Source organism: Puma concolor, chromosome A2 (assembly GCF_028749965.1).
Source record: "Puma concolor isolate L17-30 chromosome A2, mPumCon1.1.hap2, whole genome shotgun sequence".
NCBI lineage: Eukaryota > Metazoa > Chordata > Mammalia > Carnivora > Felidae > Puma > Puma concolor.
The window spans coordinates 111,340,020-111,356,356 of NC_141668.1; the positions used below are offsets into that span (position 1 = coordinate 111,340,020).

Genomic DNA, 16,337 nt, shown 5'->3' on the forward strand with positions numbered 1-16,337 from the left:
CACACCGGCCAGCCTTACCTTGGCCAGGACAGGTTAGCCAGGGCACTGCAAGCTCGGAGCAGTGGACTTTGGGGGACATACACGGAGGTAAGCAGAGTCCTGGTGCCTGGCATCACGGGGACATGGGCTCACAGACTTATTCCTCCTCCAGTGACCGTCCTGACCTCCACTGTTCCTCTTATTTGGGCTGCACCGCTTGTTTATGAATAAAGAAAGGCTACGTTAATGCACCTGGAAATCAATGCCTCACTTCCCCACAGCATGTTTGACCACAGAGGGTAAGTCAAAGGATAGAGGTCACAAGGCAAAGTCCTTTCCCCAGGACCAGAGCTGGTCAGGATGGAAGCGTCCATTCCCCGATCACTCATGCTGTGTGCTGGGCACACGTGAAAGCTTCACACCTGCCAGCTCCTGCCAGGCAGGAAAGATGATGGTGGCAGATGACTCCCATCAGCAGGAACAGTGGCTCAAAGGCCCGTGACCTCACGCACACGTGCACACACATCTCACTTAGACATCGCTCTGCTACAAATCCATGGGTGCATCACCACCTGCCTCCATCTCCGAGGAGGTCCCTAAAAACTACTTGCCCAACTTGCATTGGACTTCTAAGGGTCACCCTTAGAAGGTCCTTGTCTGTCACCTCACGTGGACGGGAGAGCTGGGGCTGCCTCGTTACTACAGCCACCAAGCCCACCTTCTCTGCCCAATCTCAGCCACCCCACTGAGCCCCTTGCTAGCTCACGGCCTCTCCTTCTTCTGAGGCTCCCACTGTCCCCTGCTTCCAACCCACCGGGACATGTGGATGCACTCAGACCTCAACTGTGCAAGCACACGGTGGAGATGCCAGGAATCTGGGGGAATTCAGGAGGACTTGTCTCCCCAGAGCTCAGAGCAGCTGGGATGGGTGCAGGAGGCGGCCTCCTGGCATATACTGGCCTCTCTAATCTCCCCTCCACCAGTCCACTCGTTCACTATGCCCCGAGCCGGTGAGAATAACTATGCCATCTCCGAAGGGGACTCTCCTCTGCACAGCAGATGCTTGAAGGACTGACTGCACAGGAAGCACTGTGTGAGGGTCTCCAATAGTCGTCATAGTGATCACTGCAGGCCTGGCCTAGCCCATGGTGGCTTCCCATAGGTGATGCTGGGATGGGAGCTGGATTTGGGTTTGTGGGGAGGGGAGAGAGAGCCCTCCGGGAGTCCACAATGAGCAAAAACCCAGCAGCCAGCATGGAGGAGGGCTTGCCTTGGGAAGCCTGCACTGATGGGCCAGGGGCTGAACCCCTAAGGGATCTTCGTGTCCCTCTGGATACAAAACAAGGCTCCCTAAATGCTGCAAACACAGACACAGAGCCTCGGCCCTCAGAATCACACCCACTTTCTGGAGAAACAGGAAAACAGCACTGGAATGCCATAAAGTTATCGAGTTCTTTTTTCTTTTTATTGGCAAAGTAAATATATTTTTATGAAGGACCAAAGAAAATATACATAATTGTAACATATGTACACCAGCTTTATAGATTTTTTTAATTTCAAATGTACACAAATGTTGATATGTTATTAAAAGATATTTTATGTAGATGTACCTATGTACAGCTTATTTACATACATTCATAGGATGTGAAATAAACCTGTCAAAACAAGCTAGTTCATTTGATATTAATTTCTAGACAAAATAAGGAATGCATTTCTAAATCAGGATTCGGAGGCTCTATCTAGTTCGTCTACACGCAATGCAGCCTGCTCCCCTCTTTTCCCCAAGGTGATCCTGGAGGCTGGTGTCTGGATTTGTCTGGAAACAGGACGAGGGGATGAGCCATGCTGGGTACCTAGACTGCACCTGTCTGCCCTGCACTGTTTAACTCAAGCACATGCACTGCCAGACCGCCCCCCGCAAAGAGGGGGCTTTTCACCCTAATTCCATTATCTGCCCAGAGGCCAGGTTCTAAACCCCTGACGGCCCTTCCCGTACCCTCCTCCTCCTCCGGCAGTCAGGCTGAGCCAGAGGTCTGGGACCAAGCCACCCTCACACCACAGTGCAGCCCTGGACTTCTGGCCTACTTCCTTCTTCCCAGCACAGCTCCCTCTGGGAACTGACATTTCAAAACGGCACATTTCTTCTTCTGAGCAAAAAGTGCCGGCCTTGGCCCAGGCAGGGAGCCCAGTGGGAGAAGGTCCAGGCTCCCCGCGCCGCTGCAGCACAGGCCGGCCCGCTGGAAGGCACGAAGGCACAAAGGCGGGAAGGCAGGGCCCCCTGCGCGGGTGCTAGGGGCTCAGACCCCAGGGACCCGGGCGTGGCTCTAGGTTTCCCGGGAAAGGCAGCGGGCCGGGCGGCTCCGGTTCCCGCCTCCCAGGCAAGCCCCTCTCTTCCTGCACCTCCCGGGCTCCAGAAGGTGGGTTTGCAACATCGTCACGTGCCTCTGAAGAGGCAAATAAATTATTGCTACAAAAGAACTGGGCGGGTGAGGGGGCGGGGCCGGCGGGCGCTCAGTTCACCGTGCGCACCGAGCGGCTGCTCCGGGGAAAGCGGTGCACCTTGATGTGCTTGGAGAGGTGGTCGCTGCGCGCGAACTTCTTCTCGCACACGGGACACTGGTAGGGCTTCACGCCCGAATGCGAGCGCCGGTGCCGCGACAACTCGTCCGAGCGGGAGAACCTGCGGGACACGCACGGGCAGAGGTCAGCGAGACCCGCCCCGCCGGACGCCCACCCAGAGCGCGGCCGGCAGGTGCAGGGCTCTACGCAGGGGCCCGGCAGGCGCGGCCCCGGCGCTGCTCCGGCTCCCGAGAACTTCTGAATCCACTGCTGAAAAGTCACTGTCCCAAGCCCCATCGCCCATCCCCCCCCCCTCCAGAACTGCCAGTAAAAGGCCCAATGCTGCACGGCGGTCTGCTCTCAGGCATCTGGGCCTGCGAGCAGCTGGTAAATATTCCGATAGGCGATCAAGCCCACCAGAGTCCGGGATTACTGCCCACAGCCCCCTCCCGCCCGGCAGTGTGCAGTGGGGTCATCCTGGCCCTGATACACCTCGCATTCCCTTTCCCCCTTAGGCCAGAACTTGGGGCTTCTATGAGCGTGTGCGTGGGGAGGCCTGTCCAGAGCCGAAGCTGAAGCCTGGGAGAGGTGTCTCCCCGGCCCTGCAGGGATCTCCCGGCTCCTCCTGCCTCCATTACAGCGGAGGTGGGGGTCTTCAGACTTGAGTCCCCACTCCAGTCCCAGACACCGCTTTCCTGAAGGCTGGGCCCCCTAAAACGTCACCAAACAAAACCATGCCACTGCAAGGTACTTCTGAGAGTTTAAATGGTTCCCCTGCCACTTCCCTCTCTCGGCCTCAGCCTGCCTGGGAGCAAGTGCTCCCACAGCCCAGAGGCCACTGAGAATGAGCAGCTGCTAATGCAAGAGGTAAGGATCTGAGCTGGACCACAGGGCTCAGAATGTTGTCACTGACTTCAGGGATTTGAAGCTCTCCCCATCCCGTGACCCTCATCCTGACAACGAGATCCCTCTCGTCCCCCTCCCCCGCCACATACTGTCTTCCTCTTGCTCCATCTACACGGACCTATCCTTGGTCCTTCTTGCCACAGGACATTTGCACATACTTTTTCCAGTCCTGGAATGCTTTTCTCTCCCCTCTCCTTGCTGCCTCCCCCCATCTGTTAGAACTTAGCTCAAATGTCACTTCCTCAAGAAAGCCCTCCGGGACTGCATCCCATTCTAGGCTCCCACAGCACTATATGCACCTCAATTTCCTGGACCTGCCACTATTGTAACTTTAAATTCGCTTCCAACTTCTTAATGAATGTCAGCCTGTACCACTAGACCATCAGCTCCATGAGGAAAGATGTGTGTCTCGTTCCCTGTGGTCCATCCCACAAGCAGCCCAGGGCCTGGTGCCTGGCAGATGCCAGCAAGTGCATTCACGTGAGAGCGTGGACACAGCAAGCACCCACAGGAGGATGAAGGACTGTTACAGGGCACTCTCAAATTCCACGGCATGCACAAACACGCACATGCATGCACAACATGCAATGCACACAGACACACCCATACACACAAGCTACCCATGTGCTACATAAGCATGGGTGCACTGCACACACATGCGTCCACTCTACATGGGTGCACAGGGTGTGCACACGCACACATGTACACGTATGCACATCATGTGCATGGGCATACGTGTACCTACGTGAGCACACACATGTACACACACACAGGTACCGGGACCAACAGTCCCTTCCCAAACCTGGGGCCACACAGCAAGAGGTAGGTTGGGTGGAACAGCTGTCCCCAGACCAGCCAATGTGTTGGGACCGGTAGCCTACCTGTGGCCTGACCCTATTGGTGGAAGCTTTAATCCCACAGCCTGTCAAGAATCAGAAGGACACAGCAGAACATTCCCTGAGGAAGGCTCGAGGTGGGCAGTAGGAAGGCCTGAGCACCAGATAGGGAGCCCAGAAGCACAGAAGACAGGCGGCTGGCACTCCGCTTCATATCCCAGAGCATCAACTGAGGCTGCTACAGAGCAATGCTCTCATCCTATCTTTGGAGCTGTGGAAGACTGACTGGCCCATTTGCCAGATGAGGAAACCAAGGCTCAGCATGATGAGGGCCTGATCCAGCATCCCCAGCATGACAGAGCAGTCAAGGCCGGAGCGAAGATCCTGATCCAGCTCCCTGCTGTGCCTGGCCTCCTCCACATTGCCTGGCTGGGCGGTATATCACTGGAGCCCTGAGCCAGTGAGGAAGCTGCACAGTGCACCCCGGCAGTCAGAGCCTGGACCGTGCTCTCAGGCCAGGGCCACCTGCCCCAGCAGGAGCTGCACATACAGCTTCTATACAGGTGGGCTTGCCCAGGGCAGGGGTAAGCAGGAAGCCACAGAAACAACGCCACCAGCAATATCTGAGCCATCCTGGGCACGAGGCACTGGGATTACCTTGCACCTTTCTGGCCAGGGAGCCAGGATCAGTCCCATAGGGTTGACAACACCACAGCAAGGGCTCAAAAGGATAAGGGGCTTGCCAGGGTCAGAGCCAGCAGAACGGCAGGATCCTTTCAGGTCCCTACCCCACCAGGAGCCCTGGTGTGGTCCTGGGCAAGATTTCCTCACTCATCCAATGAAGACTTTGGGATTCTGGCCCACCTGCTGGGACTCGTCTCAGAGGCCAAAGGAGTTGACACAATGGACACAGTGGCCCTCTCATCCTGGGCACATCATGAGAGCTAGGCCTGAGAACAAGCTGTCCCTACCTGCCAGCCTCCTCCCTGCTGCCTTAGGGCCCTGTGACCTGAGCGGTCCATCCCTGGGAACTGAGCCCTCAGAGAATCCCTACCTCACACCCTCACATTCTCCCAGACAGCAGCCACTGGAGGAGCCCGGGGACCACATAGTGGGAGGGGGGCCGGGTGGCTAAGATGCAGGCTCTGCAGGCTGTGAGCTCTGCCACCTATGACCAGGTGACCCGGGCAAGTCACCAAGTTCTGTGAGGCTCAGTTTCCCCACTTGGAGACGTGGAAACGACAGATCTGCCTCGGGGGACTATGCGGATTGGGGAAGGTACTTGAGGGTTTACAACAGTGCTCAGCACGTGGCAATGATTCAGTGACGGTGAGCTCTGATTACCTGCAAGCTGCTCAGCGCAGAACCTGCTCCTTGGTGACATCCAGGAGCATATGGGTCAGCACCATGATTTGTGCTGCTGAGGTACTAGAGAGGGAAGCAGCCCGTAACATCAGCCCCACCGCTGGCACACACAGCACCTTTGTGCAAAGTGCTCCTTCCATCAGCCAGAAAGCCATTATTGTAGACAGGTCTCAAGGCCTGCAATGGGCATGGTGCCCCCCAGATTTGTACAGTGTACAACCTGTCCAACACCACTTGGGGGAAGGGGTGAGAGAATGCCTTGTTGAATAAGGGCAGCAGAGACATGGGAACCAAGCAGGCCAGCAGTGTACCACCAGGTCTGAATCCTATCCTGGCTCTGGGGCCTCAGGCCCACAGGCTCCCTTTTCTGGGCCCCCTGTGTCCCCCAGGGATGACAGCAGTACCTGCCACACAGGACTGCTAGAAGTTATTAATATTCATATTAGCTGTGGAAGGAGGGGATTCTTACTGGATAGAATGGCTTGGCCATTCCGGAACAGGATGTTCTGCTGCCGTGAACAAAAGGCGCCTGTGTCTGAGAGCGTAGCAAGGGAACTTCTAGGAAGGCGGGCAAACAGCCACTTCCCAGACAGACTGGAACAGGCAAAGTCTGGTTTCGGCCCCGTCAAGGATGCCAGAACCACGTCACGAGAAGGAAGGGGACAGAGAATACTGGGTTCAGGATCAAAAGCTGAAGGAAGTGGGGGGTTGGTGACCTGGCAAAATGACGACCTGGCTGTTGCAGGGGTGGGGGAGTGGGGGAGCCACCATCATTTCACAAACGGGCACAGGACACAGGGCCAGGGCCACCAGGAAGATAGGTGGCCTTGAGAGTGGTAAACTCCCCATAGGAGGAGGCAGGCAAGTGTGCAGGGGTGCGGCCTGAAGACCAGCTGCAGGTGGAGGTTCTCCCTCCCAGCACAGGGGCTGGCCATCCCTCACTGGAGGGTACGCAGGGGGCTGGAGAGAGGTCCTGAGTCTGGGTGTAGGAGGTCAAGGGGCAAACAGTCTGGGTTGGACTCCGGACGCTGCCACTCATTAGCTGTGTGACCAAGGAGAAATTACTTAACTCTTCTGTGCCTCAAATTCCTCCTCTCTAAATGGGGGCAGCATACTGGTGCCTACCTTGTGGACTTATGTGGCGCATTCAATGAGTTACTTTGGAATGTTCAGCACGTGCACGAGAGCTCTGTTATTGCTGTTGTTACTGTTAGCTCTCTGCTCCTCGCCCAGAAGCTTCACATCTGAAAGAGCTGATGGCTTCATCGGGGAGAGACGACGCCCAGCCATCATGGTACCAGGTGCACAGGGAGAGAGGATGAGGGAAAGGCCAGCTGCATAGCTGTCCAGGTGTGAAAGGCATGCCCACCAGACTGCTGGTGGGACAGGGTGGGGCTGAGGCACTTGCTTGAGGGCACACCCAGAGCCACGCTCACTAGCTCCACCCCTGTGGGCCCTCTGGGAAATGCAGACTGGTGCGCCCATGTTACGGGGCTGTCCTGAGGGCTCAACGAGCTCATTTCTGTGACATGTGCAGAAGAAAGCAGGGACCATTGCAAGATCGACTACCATTGCCATCAGAAGGGAAGTGTTGGAGACAGGGGGCACACAGAGGGGGCAAAGAGGGTGGGGGCCCGAGTGGGAGCCTGCACTGTGCAAGGGAGGCTGGCCAGCAGATCAGGCCAGAATGCGAAGTGTGGATAGGAATCTAAGAGTACCAAGTACATGAAGAGGCGAGAGTAGCCTCATAAAGTAATGGGCTCCTCATGGCAGGAAGTATACAACCAAGTAATGTGGATTTGTGGAAGGGATTCCCACTCTGAGCACCTTAGGGTGGTGCCCAGAATACAGTCGGTGGCCAGAAAATGTGGCACCCAATTGCCATCATCACCACTACTTCTGCTGTCCTGTCCAGATCAAGCTGTCCCAGCGCCGGTCAGCCTGCCTGCCCAACTACTGCAAGGACTCCCTCCGCATAGAAGGGACACACACATCTCATGTACATCCCCAGGGGTTCTGGACTCCCGAAGGCCAATGAGGGACTCTTGCATCCTCAGAGAAATAGCTCTCCCAAAACACAGGTACCCTCAGCTGCCTGTGCCTCCATCACGTGTAAAAGGCCAGATCCCATTCCAGGGGAACCCTGGGAGAAGCTGGGGAGGCCTTTGAAGGCCTAGGAGTGGCTGGAGGCAAGGATGGCCCCAGGGTCAGTTCCACAGGAACTCACCATGCCAGGCACATGCCGTGCCTTCCCCTGCCAAGTGGGTCCTGGGCAAGAACAGTGCCAGGACCCAGACAGTGGCAAGGCTGAATCCCCTCCACAAATCCCACTCTTGCTTGCACACCTCCTACCATGGGAAACTCACTATCTCTTGAGGCTGCGGTGTTGGGGATGAGATCTGCCTCCCTAAGATGCGCTCTGGGCTGAGGATTCTGTCTGTTCTCTGAGACAGCCCAGAAAGCAGGTCCCCTCCTCCTGGGGGAATGAGACAAGTGGGTAGCCTTCACCAAGGACCACACCTTCCTCCCTGTAGCCCTGCCCAGCCTCATCCCAACAGGAAGGGCCACTCGCCAAGAGTTAGCAGTGGCCAGGGGACAGTGCCCAGGAAGGTGAGCCCATCAGGAGTCGGACCAGTGCTCTGTCCAGCCACATGCCTGACCCCTCCACAGCCCTGCCTGCACCCCCCCGCCACCACCAAGAGAAAATGCATCTAAGAGGAGTCCCTGTGAGTCTGGACCACCTCCGAAATGATACTCTTCTCAGACTCTGCCCTTGTAAGAGTAACAGTGCCACCAATGAGAAAGGGGTGGTGCCGAGCACCCCTGCGCCCCTGGCCCTGAGAGGGAGAGGGAGAGAGCAGGGCCCCCACTTCACAGATGGGGAAGTGAGGCTTGGCCAGGGGGGAGCTCCCCGAGAGCACATAGCAAGTCAGAAGCTGACATAGGCTGAGGCTCCCACCATTGCCGCCAGCTACCCCCCACCCAAGGTCAATGGCCCTCCCTTCTACAGTTGAACACCTGCCTCTATGGCTCCAGTGCCTCGGCTTCCCCACACCCCCAAGCTCTGACCACCAACACCGCATACCCACCAGTGTACCAGGTCTCAAAGTGGCTCTGCAGGTACATCTGTCACCTGGGGGCCCACTCAACAGACTACGGCAGAGGCTCAGAGAGGGATGTGACACCAGCACCAACACCCTATGGGCTTCTGGCAGAAGCCCCGTGGGCCTGTCCGGTGGGTGCCTCTGGAGCAGTGGCTGCATGAGACCCTTCATCAGGAAGGGCTTCCATAACCCAAGACACTATTTGGGAAAAGTCTCTTCCTTGGTCAGCTCAGCACTCCACGGAAAGCAGCTGCAGGGTCACATCACATATTGCAGTCAGGGCCTCAGCTGGCCAGGACTCTGTGGCCAGCACCTCCCAACTGGGGCCAACCCTCCCGACCTGCCGGATGAGTCTGACCAAGAAGCTGCCAACTGCTCCCTGTAGGCCACACCCACACAGATGCACACGCACGCGCAAGGTACATGACATGCGTAGTCCTGCAGCACACCCAGACACACATGAAGAAAGCAAGTACACGTAGGTGCACATGCAGCTACACGCCCACTTGTGAGGTCTGCACACAGAGGGGCATGCCCGGTCGCTCTCTCACGAACGCTCACAAAGCGGCGGCCACAGCAGCCCTGGCAGTAAAGACCGGGAATGTGCTGGTAATGCACACTGCACCCACCCCCGACCAGATAGGCCAGATTCCTGCAGGGTAGGTGTCCTAAAAACTGGAGACAGCCCAGCTGCGGTGCCCCTGAGGGTGCGAGCTCCCGGCTGCCTGCTTTTCAGGGAAAGGTGCACCCAGTCCACCTGAAGGGTGATCTGGGGACCCCTGGGGGCCCAGGTGAGGGTGACCCGGGGGGGGATCCCATCCAGCTCTGCCGTCTGCTGGCTGAGCAGCCCTGGAGCAAGATTCCGACCCTTTGAGAGCTGGCTTCTCGTGTTGCACCACACAGAGTAGAGTCCGGGAGGACTCATCCACCTTTGGGCAGCACCCCCAGCCTGGTCCTCCTTCACAGCTTCCCAGATACACCTTCAGGTATCGCAGGGAAGCAAGGGCCAGGCCCTGTCCAGGTGTCTGAGGACGTCCACAAGTGAAGCTGGTCCCTCCGGTCAGAAAAGCAGCGTTTTTTCGGGATGTGACGCCTCTGATGCGACCCTCTGGGCCCAAACCCCATTTACCAAGTGGTGTGGCCTTGGGCAAGTTACCTAGCTGGTCTGAGCCTGTTTGCTCAGCTGTAAGGGTAGCACTTGCCCTTAGGGGTTCTGTGAGGCACTGAGGGAACAGTGCACACAGGGCCACAACCCCATCTGACATACAGCCCTCACTCCATCATTCTTAGCTGCCATTGTTACTACTAAGAGAGCCCTTTTGCCATGGCCCAGCCCCTCACCCGCAGCAAGCCGGACCAGGTCATTATGAACCTGGAGACCAGGTGGCTTCAGGCTTCAGTGATCAGTAGGGAAGCAGGGACAAGGAAGCCTGTGGGCAGCCACGCCAGCTCTGGCCCCTCTGCCTGCCTGCCCCATCTCCCCTTCCTAATCAGCCTTATCTAATGGTGAACTGGGCCTTGACCACACCCCCAGGGGAGCAGAGACGAGCTGGCCGTGCTCACGGCCTGGCCTGTCACCTGTCATACTGACCTCCAGCCGCAGCCCGGCCAGGTGCAGGCAAAGGGCTTCTCGCCTGTGTGCCGGCGCAGGTGCGCCTTGAGGTGGCTGCTCTTGGTGTACATCTTGCTGCAGCCGGGGAAAGTACATTTGTGCATTTTGATGAGTTCTGCCGCTGGATTCTTGGGGAACTTCTGGCCCATGAGTAGGCCGGCGGGGCCAGGCCCCAGGGGTCCCGACCCAATGGGCTTGGCGGCGATGGGCACAGGGGCGATACGCACGAACTTGGAGGGCAGGTTCACATTGGAGGAGGGCACCACCTGGGGCACCAGTGCAAAGGTCTGACCCTGGATGTTGACCAGAAGCTGGGCTACCTTGACACTTTCCGGGGCCTGCCCAGGGGAGGCAGGCTCATTGCCCGACTCCTGCTTCACCTGCACAGGCTGGATCTGCAGCAGCACGGGGATGGGGCCATCAGATGTGGGCCCCCCACCCGGACTCTGGCTGCCACCCACACTGGCACTGCCCAGAGGGGGAGTGCCACGCTCTCTCCCACTGGACCCAGGATGGAGGTGGTTCCTGTGTGGCCCGGCTGAGAGCTGGCCACAGGCCTCCAAGTCCTTGCTGCTGCCCTCTGGGGCCTCCTTGACCCCCAGCTCCATGTTCTCCTCCAGAAACTCTTCAATCTCCTCCAGGGTGGGCTGGAAGGGCCTTGGGACGTCATCAGGGTCACCCACAGGAAACTCGGGGAAGCAGAAATGCTCCCCCTTCACAGGTGCTGGTGCCCGCCGCCAGGACCCCCAGGCCATGGGGCCACTGCTGGCCCCAATGCCACTGCCACCACCACTGCCCAGTGTGGCCTGGGACAGCAGGAAGTCCAAGATGCTATCCTGGCCCTCAGCACCCGGGCCACCGCTATAGCAGGAGCAGACTGCTTGCGAGTCCGGGCTGGCACAGGAACAGAGGCTGGAGGCGTCACTGTCATCCTCGGAGAGGGGCGAGGGCAGCATGTGGTACGCCCGCCCACCGACCAGCCTGTCACCCAGATAACCAACTGGGCATTTCGGTGACGAGAAGGTCTCGTCCACTGGAAGCAAGTGGTCCACCATGCTGGCCTGGCCGTGCCGGTGGCGGCTGCAGAGAAGAACAAAGGAGGCCTGGTCAGAAGGATGGCATGCTCACCTGCCACCTCGTGGGCCTGTGCACAACCCCCCCCCCCCCCACCTCCGCTGCCTGCCCACAGTCTCCCATTGCCAAATGCCTGGATCCTGTCTCCATCCCATCCCGTGGGAGAACTCTGTCTGCAAGAGTGTTTTCCGAAATTGCACCACCTGTTTGCAAAAGAGCGCTCTCCAAGCCCATTGCACAATCCGGGGTACTTTTGGTTTCAAACAGGTTTTCCAGAACAGTTCTGGGAAAGAACACGTGTGTATCTGTGAATGATTGAGTGTGTGCACGTGTGAGCGAGAAAGTATGCAAGGAGGATGTCTGTACCCTGAAATGGCCAACGTTGGGGAAGCTTGTCCAGCTGACTGGAGTGGCTGCACTTCTGAGGACACCTGACCTCAGCTTCATTCTTGACTCATTGGAAGGGGGCAGGAGGATGGCCATTTGCCCCCTGACCCTTGTGTTGGTTGGAGCTTGGGTAAGGTTGCCAGATTAAACAAATAAAACTGCAGGCCACCCGGTTAGATTTGAATTTCAGGTTTTAAAAAACAAGCAACGTTTAACATAAGTATGTCCCAAATATTAAATGGGATATGCTCATATTAAATTATTTTAGGGGCGCCTGGGTGGCTCAGTCGGTTGAGCGTCCGATTCGGCTCAGGTTATGATCTCGCAGTTTGTGAGTTCAAGCCCTGCGTCGGGCTCTGTGCTGTCAGCTTGGAGCCTGGAGCCCACTTCAGATTCTGTCTCTCTCTCTCTCTCTCTCTCTCTCTCTGCCCCTCCCCTGCTTGTTCTCTGTCTCTCTCAAAAATAAACAGAAAAAAAATTAAAAAAAATATTTTATCTGAGATTGAACCTCAACTTGGCAGTCTATATTTTAATCAGACAAGTCGAATTTGTGCCTCCCCCGCAAAAAAATTAAAGACCCATATGCACCTGCTCTCACCAGCTCTGTTTCCCCATCTGAAGGGAGAGACCTCATCCACCCTCTTGTTCTCGGACCCCTCCAGCCTCAGCTGCCTCCTTTGTGAAGTGGGAGAGGCAGGGACAGAACAAAAGGCTCTTGACTGTACCCAGACACTTTACTGAGGCTTTACCATGGGGTGGACAGGGCCCTGCCCCACAGTGATAACTCACAAGGGCAAAAGTGGACCCAGGTCCCAGAGTACTTGCACGGCTATTACCCCATGTGACTACACGACCACCTAGTGGGATGAGAGAGAGGATGCCCTTGGCCTGTACCCCATGGAGCACTCACCACCTCAAGAAGGCCCAGCTAACTCCCGTCTTCCCACTAGACCGTGAACTCCAGGAAGGCAGGCTGCTCTGCTGGGTCCCCACTGTGTTCCCAGCTTCCGGCATGGCAGCTAGTGCCCAGGAGGGCCTCAGGGAACATCAACAGAGAAGAGAGGGGACATCTGTGTCCTCTGAAGGCCATGCTAGGTCCGGTGTCCAAGGAGAGTCAACAGTGTATGGCTATGATGGAGCCACCTCTGTGGACCTTTGTCCCTGCCCAATGACCAGTGAGGTTGGGGAACAGGGAATGTTCCACGTCTAAAACCAGAGATTCTCTGCTGCCTATCCCCACTCTGCACCCACTCCTATATTCTGTCTCGAGGGCCACTGCTGGACTTAGCACACAGCATACTCTACGGCCGACAGGTCTGGCCATGGACAGAAACCTGTCAGGGCCAGGATCATCATCAGCTGCGACCTTGGACAAGTCCTCACTCCCCGAATCTCAGTTTCCCCATCTATTCTGGGCCCCAGTGACCTCAGTTCCCCACTAATCCAGGAAGCTTCATGCAGCTCCAGGAAGCTAAGGCAGGGTGGATGCCTTTGGCGAGTCCATACCCCAGGGCAGTTTTGCCAGGAGGATATTTGGCTCTTTAATTGTTAATACTTATCTGAGGATTTAAAACTGGAAGTTTTAAAATACATGCTATTCACCCAATCAGGTGCCAGGAAGGAATAAAAGTACCAGATAACGTGAAGGGCAACAAGGCTGTGCGGAGCCCACACTGGGCCCTGGGCCCCCCCACCACCACTTTGGCCCACCCTCTGAGCAGGGGGCTCTGCTCTGGCCTCTGCAACTTAGCTGGGCAACCTCGGGCAGGTGGCACAACTGCTCTGTGTCCGGTCTGTTGGCTAGGGATGCTGCCAGTAGTGCCTAGCTCCCAGGTTACTCAAAGAGTTCAATGAGCTAACACCAGGTGAACACTTCCTACAGTGGCTGGCATGCACTCAGGCGTTGGTCAGTACCAGCCATTAGGATTAACCTCCAAATGGGTGAACACGTGGTCTTTGTGCCTCTCCGATGTGATCCTAAGGAATCAGAGAGACTCCAGCCTTCCTAGAACCTAGGAACAGGCCTTAACTAGTGGTTAAGAGGCAGATCAGGCCATGTTCTTGCCCACTTAAAACTCTCCCCTGAAATGTGATCACCAACCGAATATTACATGATAGTAAGGAGTTAGTGTTCATATTTTTAAGTGTGATGATGGTATTATAGTTGATAATTAGATATTCACAGATGAAATGGTATGAAAAGAAATAGTGTGGAGGGGGGAGGAGTAAGTACGGTAGGGTAGGGTAGGGTAGGAGAAAACATCCAATAACTTCCCTAGGAAATGTGACCCCATCTTCTCCCAGCACCTGGGCCTTGCCCATCTCTCCCACATCTCACCTCACCTGCTCCACTCCACCTTAACTGTGCTGTCTCTGTGGGCCCCTCTTCTCCCAACACTCCAAGTGGGAGTGCCTTATTTAGAGCTCAGCTCAGAAGACACTGCCTGTGGGGCTCTCCCCTGGCCACCATCTGTTAAATCATCCCACACTATTCTTCCAGTAGTTGGTAACCAGGGGGGAAATCATCTTGGTTATGGGTTTGTGTACTTTTCTGTTTACCTCCCCACCAAAATAGAAGCTATTCTGACTACCCAGTCTGCCACCACCCCAGCCTCCGAAACAGGACCTGGTAGAACGCGCTGGTTGTGTGAGAGGTGCTTGGGGAAGCTGGGCAGGGGGTGGGGGTGTGGGGATTCTCCCAGGTATGGAATGGCCAGGGTCAGGCAGCAGGGTTTTCAGGCAGGGCTGGTCAGCCAGGGTTGCACACTGAGGCACTGAAAGCAGAGAAGGGGTTCTGGGACACCCGGGGGCACTGGCGATAGAAAAAGGGCCCGCCGGGGCTGGAGGGAGCCGGCTAGGAAGCTAAAACACAGCAGCACATGGCATGGCCAGAAGCACAGGCTGCGTGCAGGGGGAGGGGACACGCTGTTCCGGGCACCGTCCCCGGCCTACAGCCGGACTCCGCCCCCTCCCCCCAGGCCCGGCCCGGCCTGCTGTTTATCCTCCCGGGGACACAGCGGCTGCAGGAACAACATGTAATTGATAACAAGCCCAGCGCCGGCCAAGGGCTTGCCATTGGGTCAGCGTGCAAATCACGGGGGTGGCGGGTGGGGGCCGCCCTTCAAAATAAGAGTCTCTGGTCCCTGCGCCACCCGCAGGCCCCAAAGTCGCAGAGCCCAGGCGTTCTCCCACCTGTAGGACGGCGGGGGCTCCCACGAGCCACCCGGTCCTTGGGGGAAAGGTGATTTGAGGGACTAAAGCATTTGGGGATTTTTGTCACCTTCCTAGGGATTGGGCGAGAAAACAGCCCCCCGGTGCCCTGGGAGGGGGGGCTCCTTAGGGAATACCACAGTGCGGAGGTAAGAGGGAACAGCACGGCCACGGTGGGTGGGGGTGGCCTCTCCTCTGCCCCTGCCACCCCTTGGCCATCGTTCTGCTAATGTTCAGTGGAAAGCAGCAGGGACTCTGCGTGGGCAGTAGAAGTAAGAGGTGTGTGAGCAGTGCGGGTGTGCGCGAAGGGGTGTGAGTTCATGTCGTGTGACTGTGCGTGTGCGGGGCGTGGTGCGCGGCAGCGGTGTGGCTGTGCCGGAGGGTGTCCGCAACATACTCGCGCGTGGAGCTGGCGTGGGTGCCCGCCCGCGTGTGGGAGGAGCGTGGGAAAGGAAGACCCCTCGGTAGAGCCCGGGAGCGTTGCCGGCCGGGCACCATGCCCTCGGCCGGTGCCCCTCTCCCAGAGGCCACGGCTGCGGTGACCGACAGTAACCCCTCCGCCACAGCCCCCTGATCCCCCCTTCCTCGGCCCCCGACTGGCCGGCGCGTTCGCCGGCCCGTTCCGGTCGCCAGGCCCCGCCGGTGCCCGCCATATGGGAGGGCCGGCTCGCAAGGCGCGCAGGACCCGCGGGGCCAGGCGCCGAGGCAGCGGCCCGGACACGCGCGGGGAAAGTGCCGATGGGCACTGGGGGAGTCACTCTCGCGCGGGCTTGTCCGACACCGGGCCCCGCGCAGGGGCTCGCCCGGCTTCTCCGGCGTTTCCTCCGACACTGGCGCGGAGCTCCGGACAGCGGCGCCGGCACCCGGCCGCACCACCAGAGCCCAGGCGGCGTCCCGCCACCCCACTCGCGTCCCGATCAGCCCCCTGGGTTCCCCTCCGGCCTCCTAAAGCCTCTCCCACCTGAACTTGGAGCACGCCCGGCTGGCGGCCAGGCCCCGGAGGTCCTGAGGCCCCGGGGGCTGGGCTGGGGGCGGCGGCCTGGCTCCCGGTCCGGCGGCGGCCGCGGGCCCAGCCGCGGGTCCTGCGCTGGCTCGCTAGCCCGCTGGCCCGCGGGTTGCTGCGGCGGAGCACTCGCCCGCCGCCGCTCGCTCTGCGCTCACTCCCCGCGGCTCACGTGACGCCGCGGGCGCCGCGAAGGCTCGCAGGAGGCTCGGCCCCGGCCGCGCGCCCCATTGGCCCGCGCCGCGCGTCACGCGCCCCGCCCCGGCCCCGGCCCCGCCTCGGCCCCGCCCCCGGCCCCGGCC

The 16,337-nt window shown here is 58.3% G+C and overlaps 1 protein-coding gene across 2 annotated transcripts; it reads right to left on the bottom strand.

Moving 5' to 3' along the window:
- Window positions 1-1,422: 1,422 nt before the first annotated feature.
- On the bottom strand, window positions 1,423-16,222 carry KLF15 (KLF transcription factor 15). 2 transcript variants are annotated; one of them, XM_086697255.1, is made up of 3 exons: window positions 15,994-16,222; window positions 10,341-11,441; window positions 1,423-2,659 (listed from the first exon to the last, which is right to left on the bottom strand). In XM_086697255.1, exons 2-3 carry the CDS (start codon window positions 11,414-11,416, stop codon window positions 2,491-2,493), a joined length of 1,245 nt encoding a protein of 414 aa, XP_086553381.1. In that variant the 5' UTR covers window positions 11,417-11,441; window positions 15,994-16,222; the 3' UTR covers window positions 1,423-2,490. The 2 variants fall into 2 exon arrangements, with proteins under 2 accessions (XP_086553381.1, XP_025778396.1); XM_025922611.2 differs by lacking the exon at window positions 15,994-16,222 and adding an exon at window positions 12,733-15,987.
- Window positions 16,223-16,337: the final 115 nt, after the last annotated feature.

Bases quoted from the DNA above. Each gene is read 5' to 3' on its own strand.
- KLF15 (XM_025922611.2), bottom strand. From the start codon at position 12,836: ATGCCGGAAGCTGGGAACACAGTGGGGACCCAGCAGAGCAGCCTGCCT. The intron at 11,442-12,732 runs GTGAGTGCTCCA...TCTTCTCTGCAG, and splicing joins AGCTGGGCCTTCTTGAGGTG to CCGCCACCGGCACGGCCAGG. The intron at 2,660-10,340 runs GTCAGTATGACA...CGTGTCCCGCAG, and splicing joins TGGCCGGGCTGCGGCTGGAG to GTTCTCCCGCTCGGACGAGT.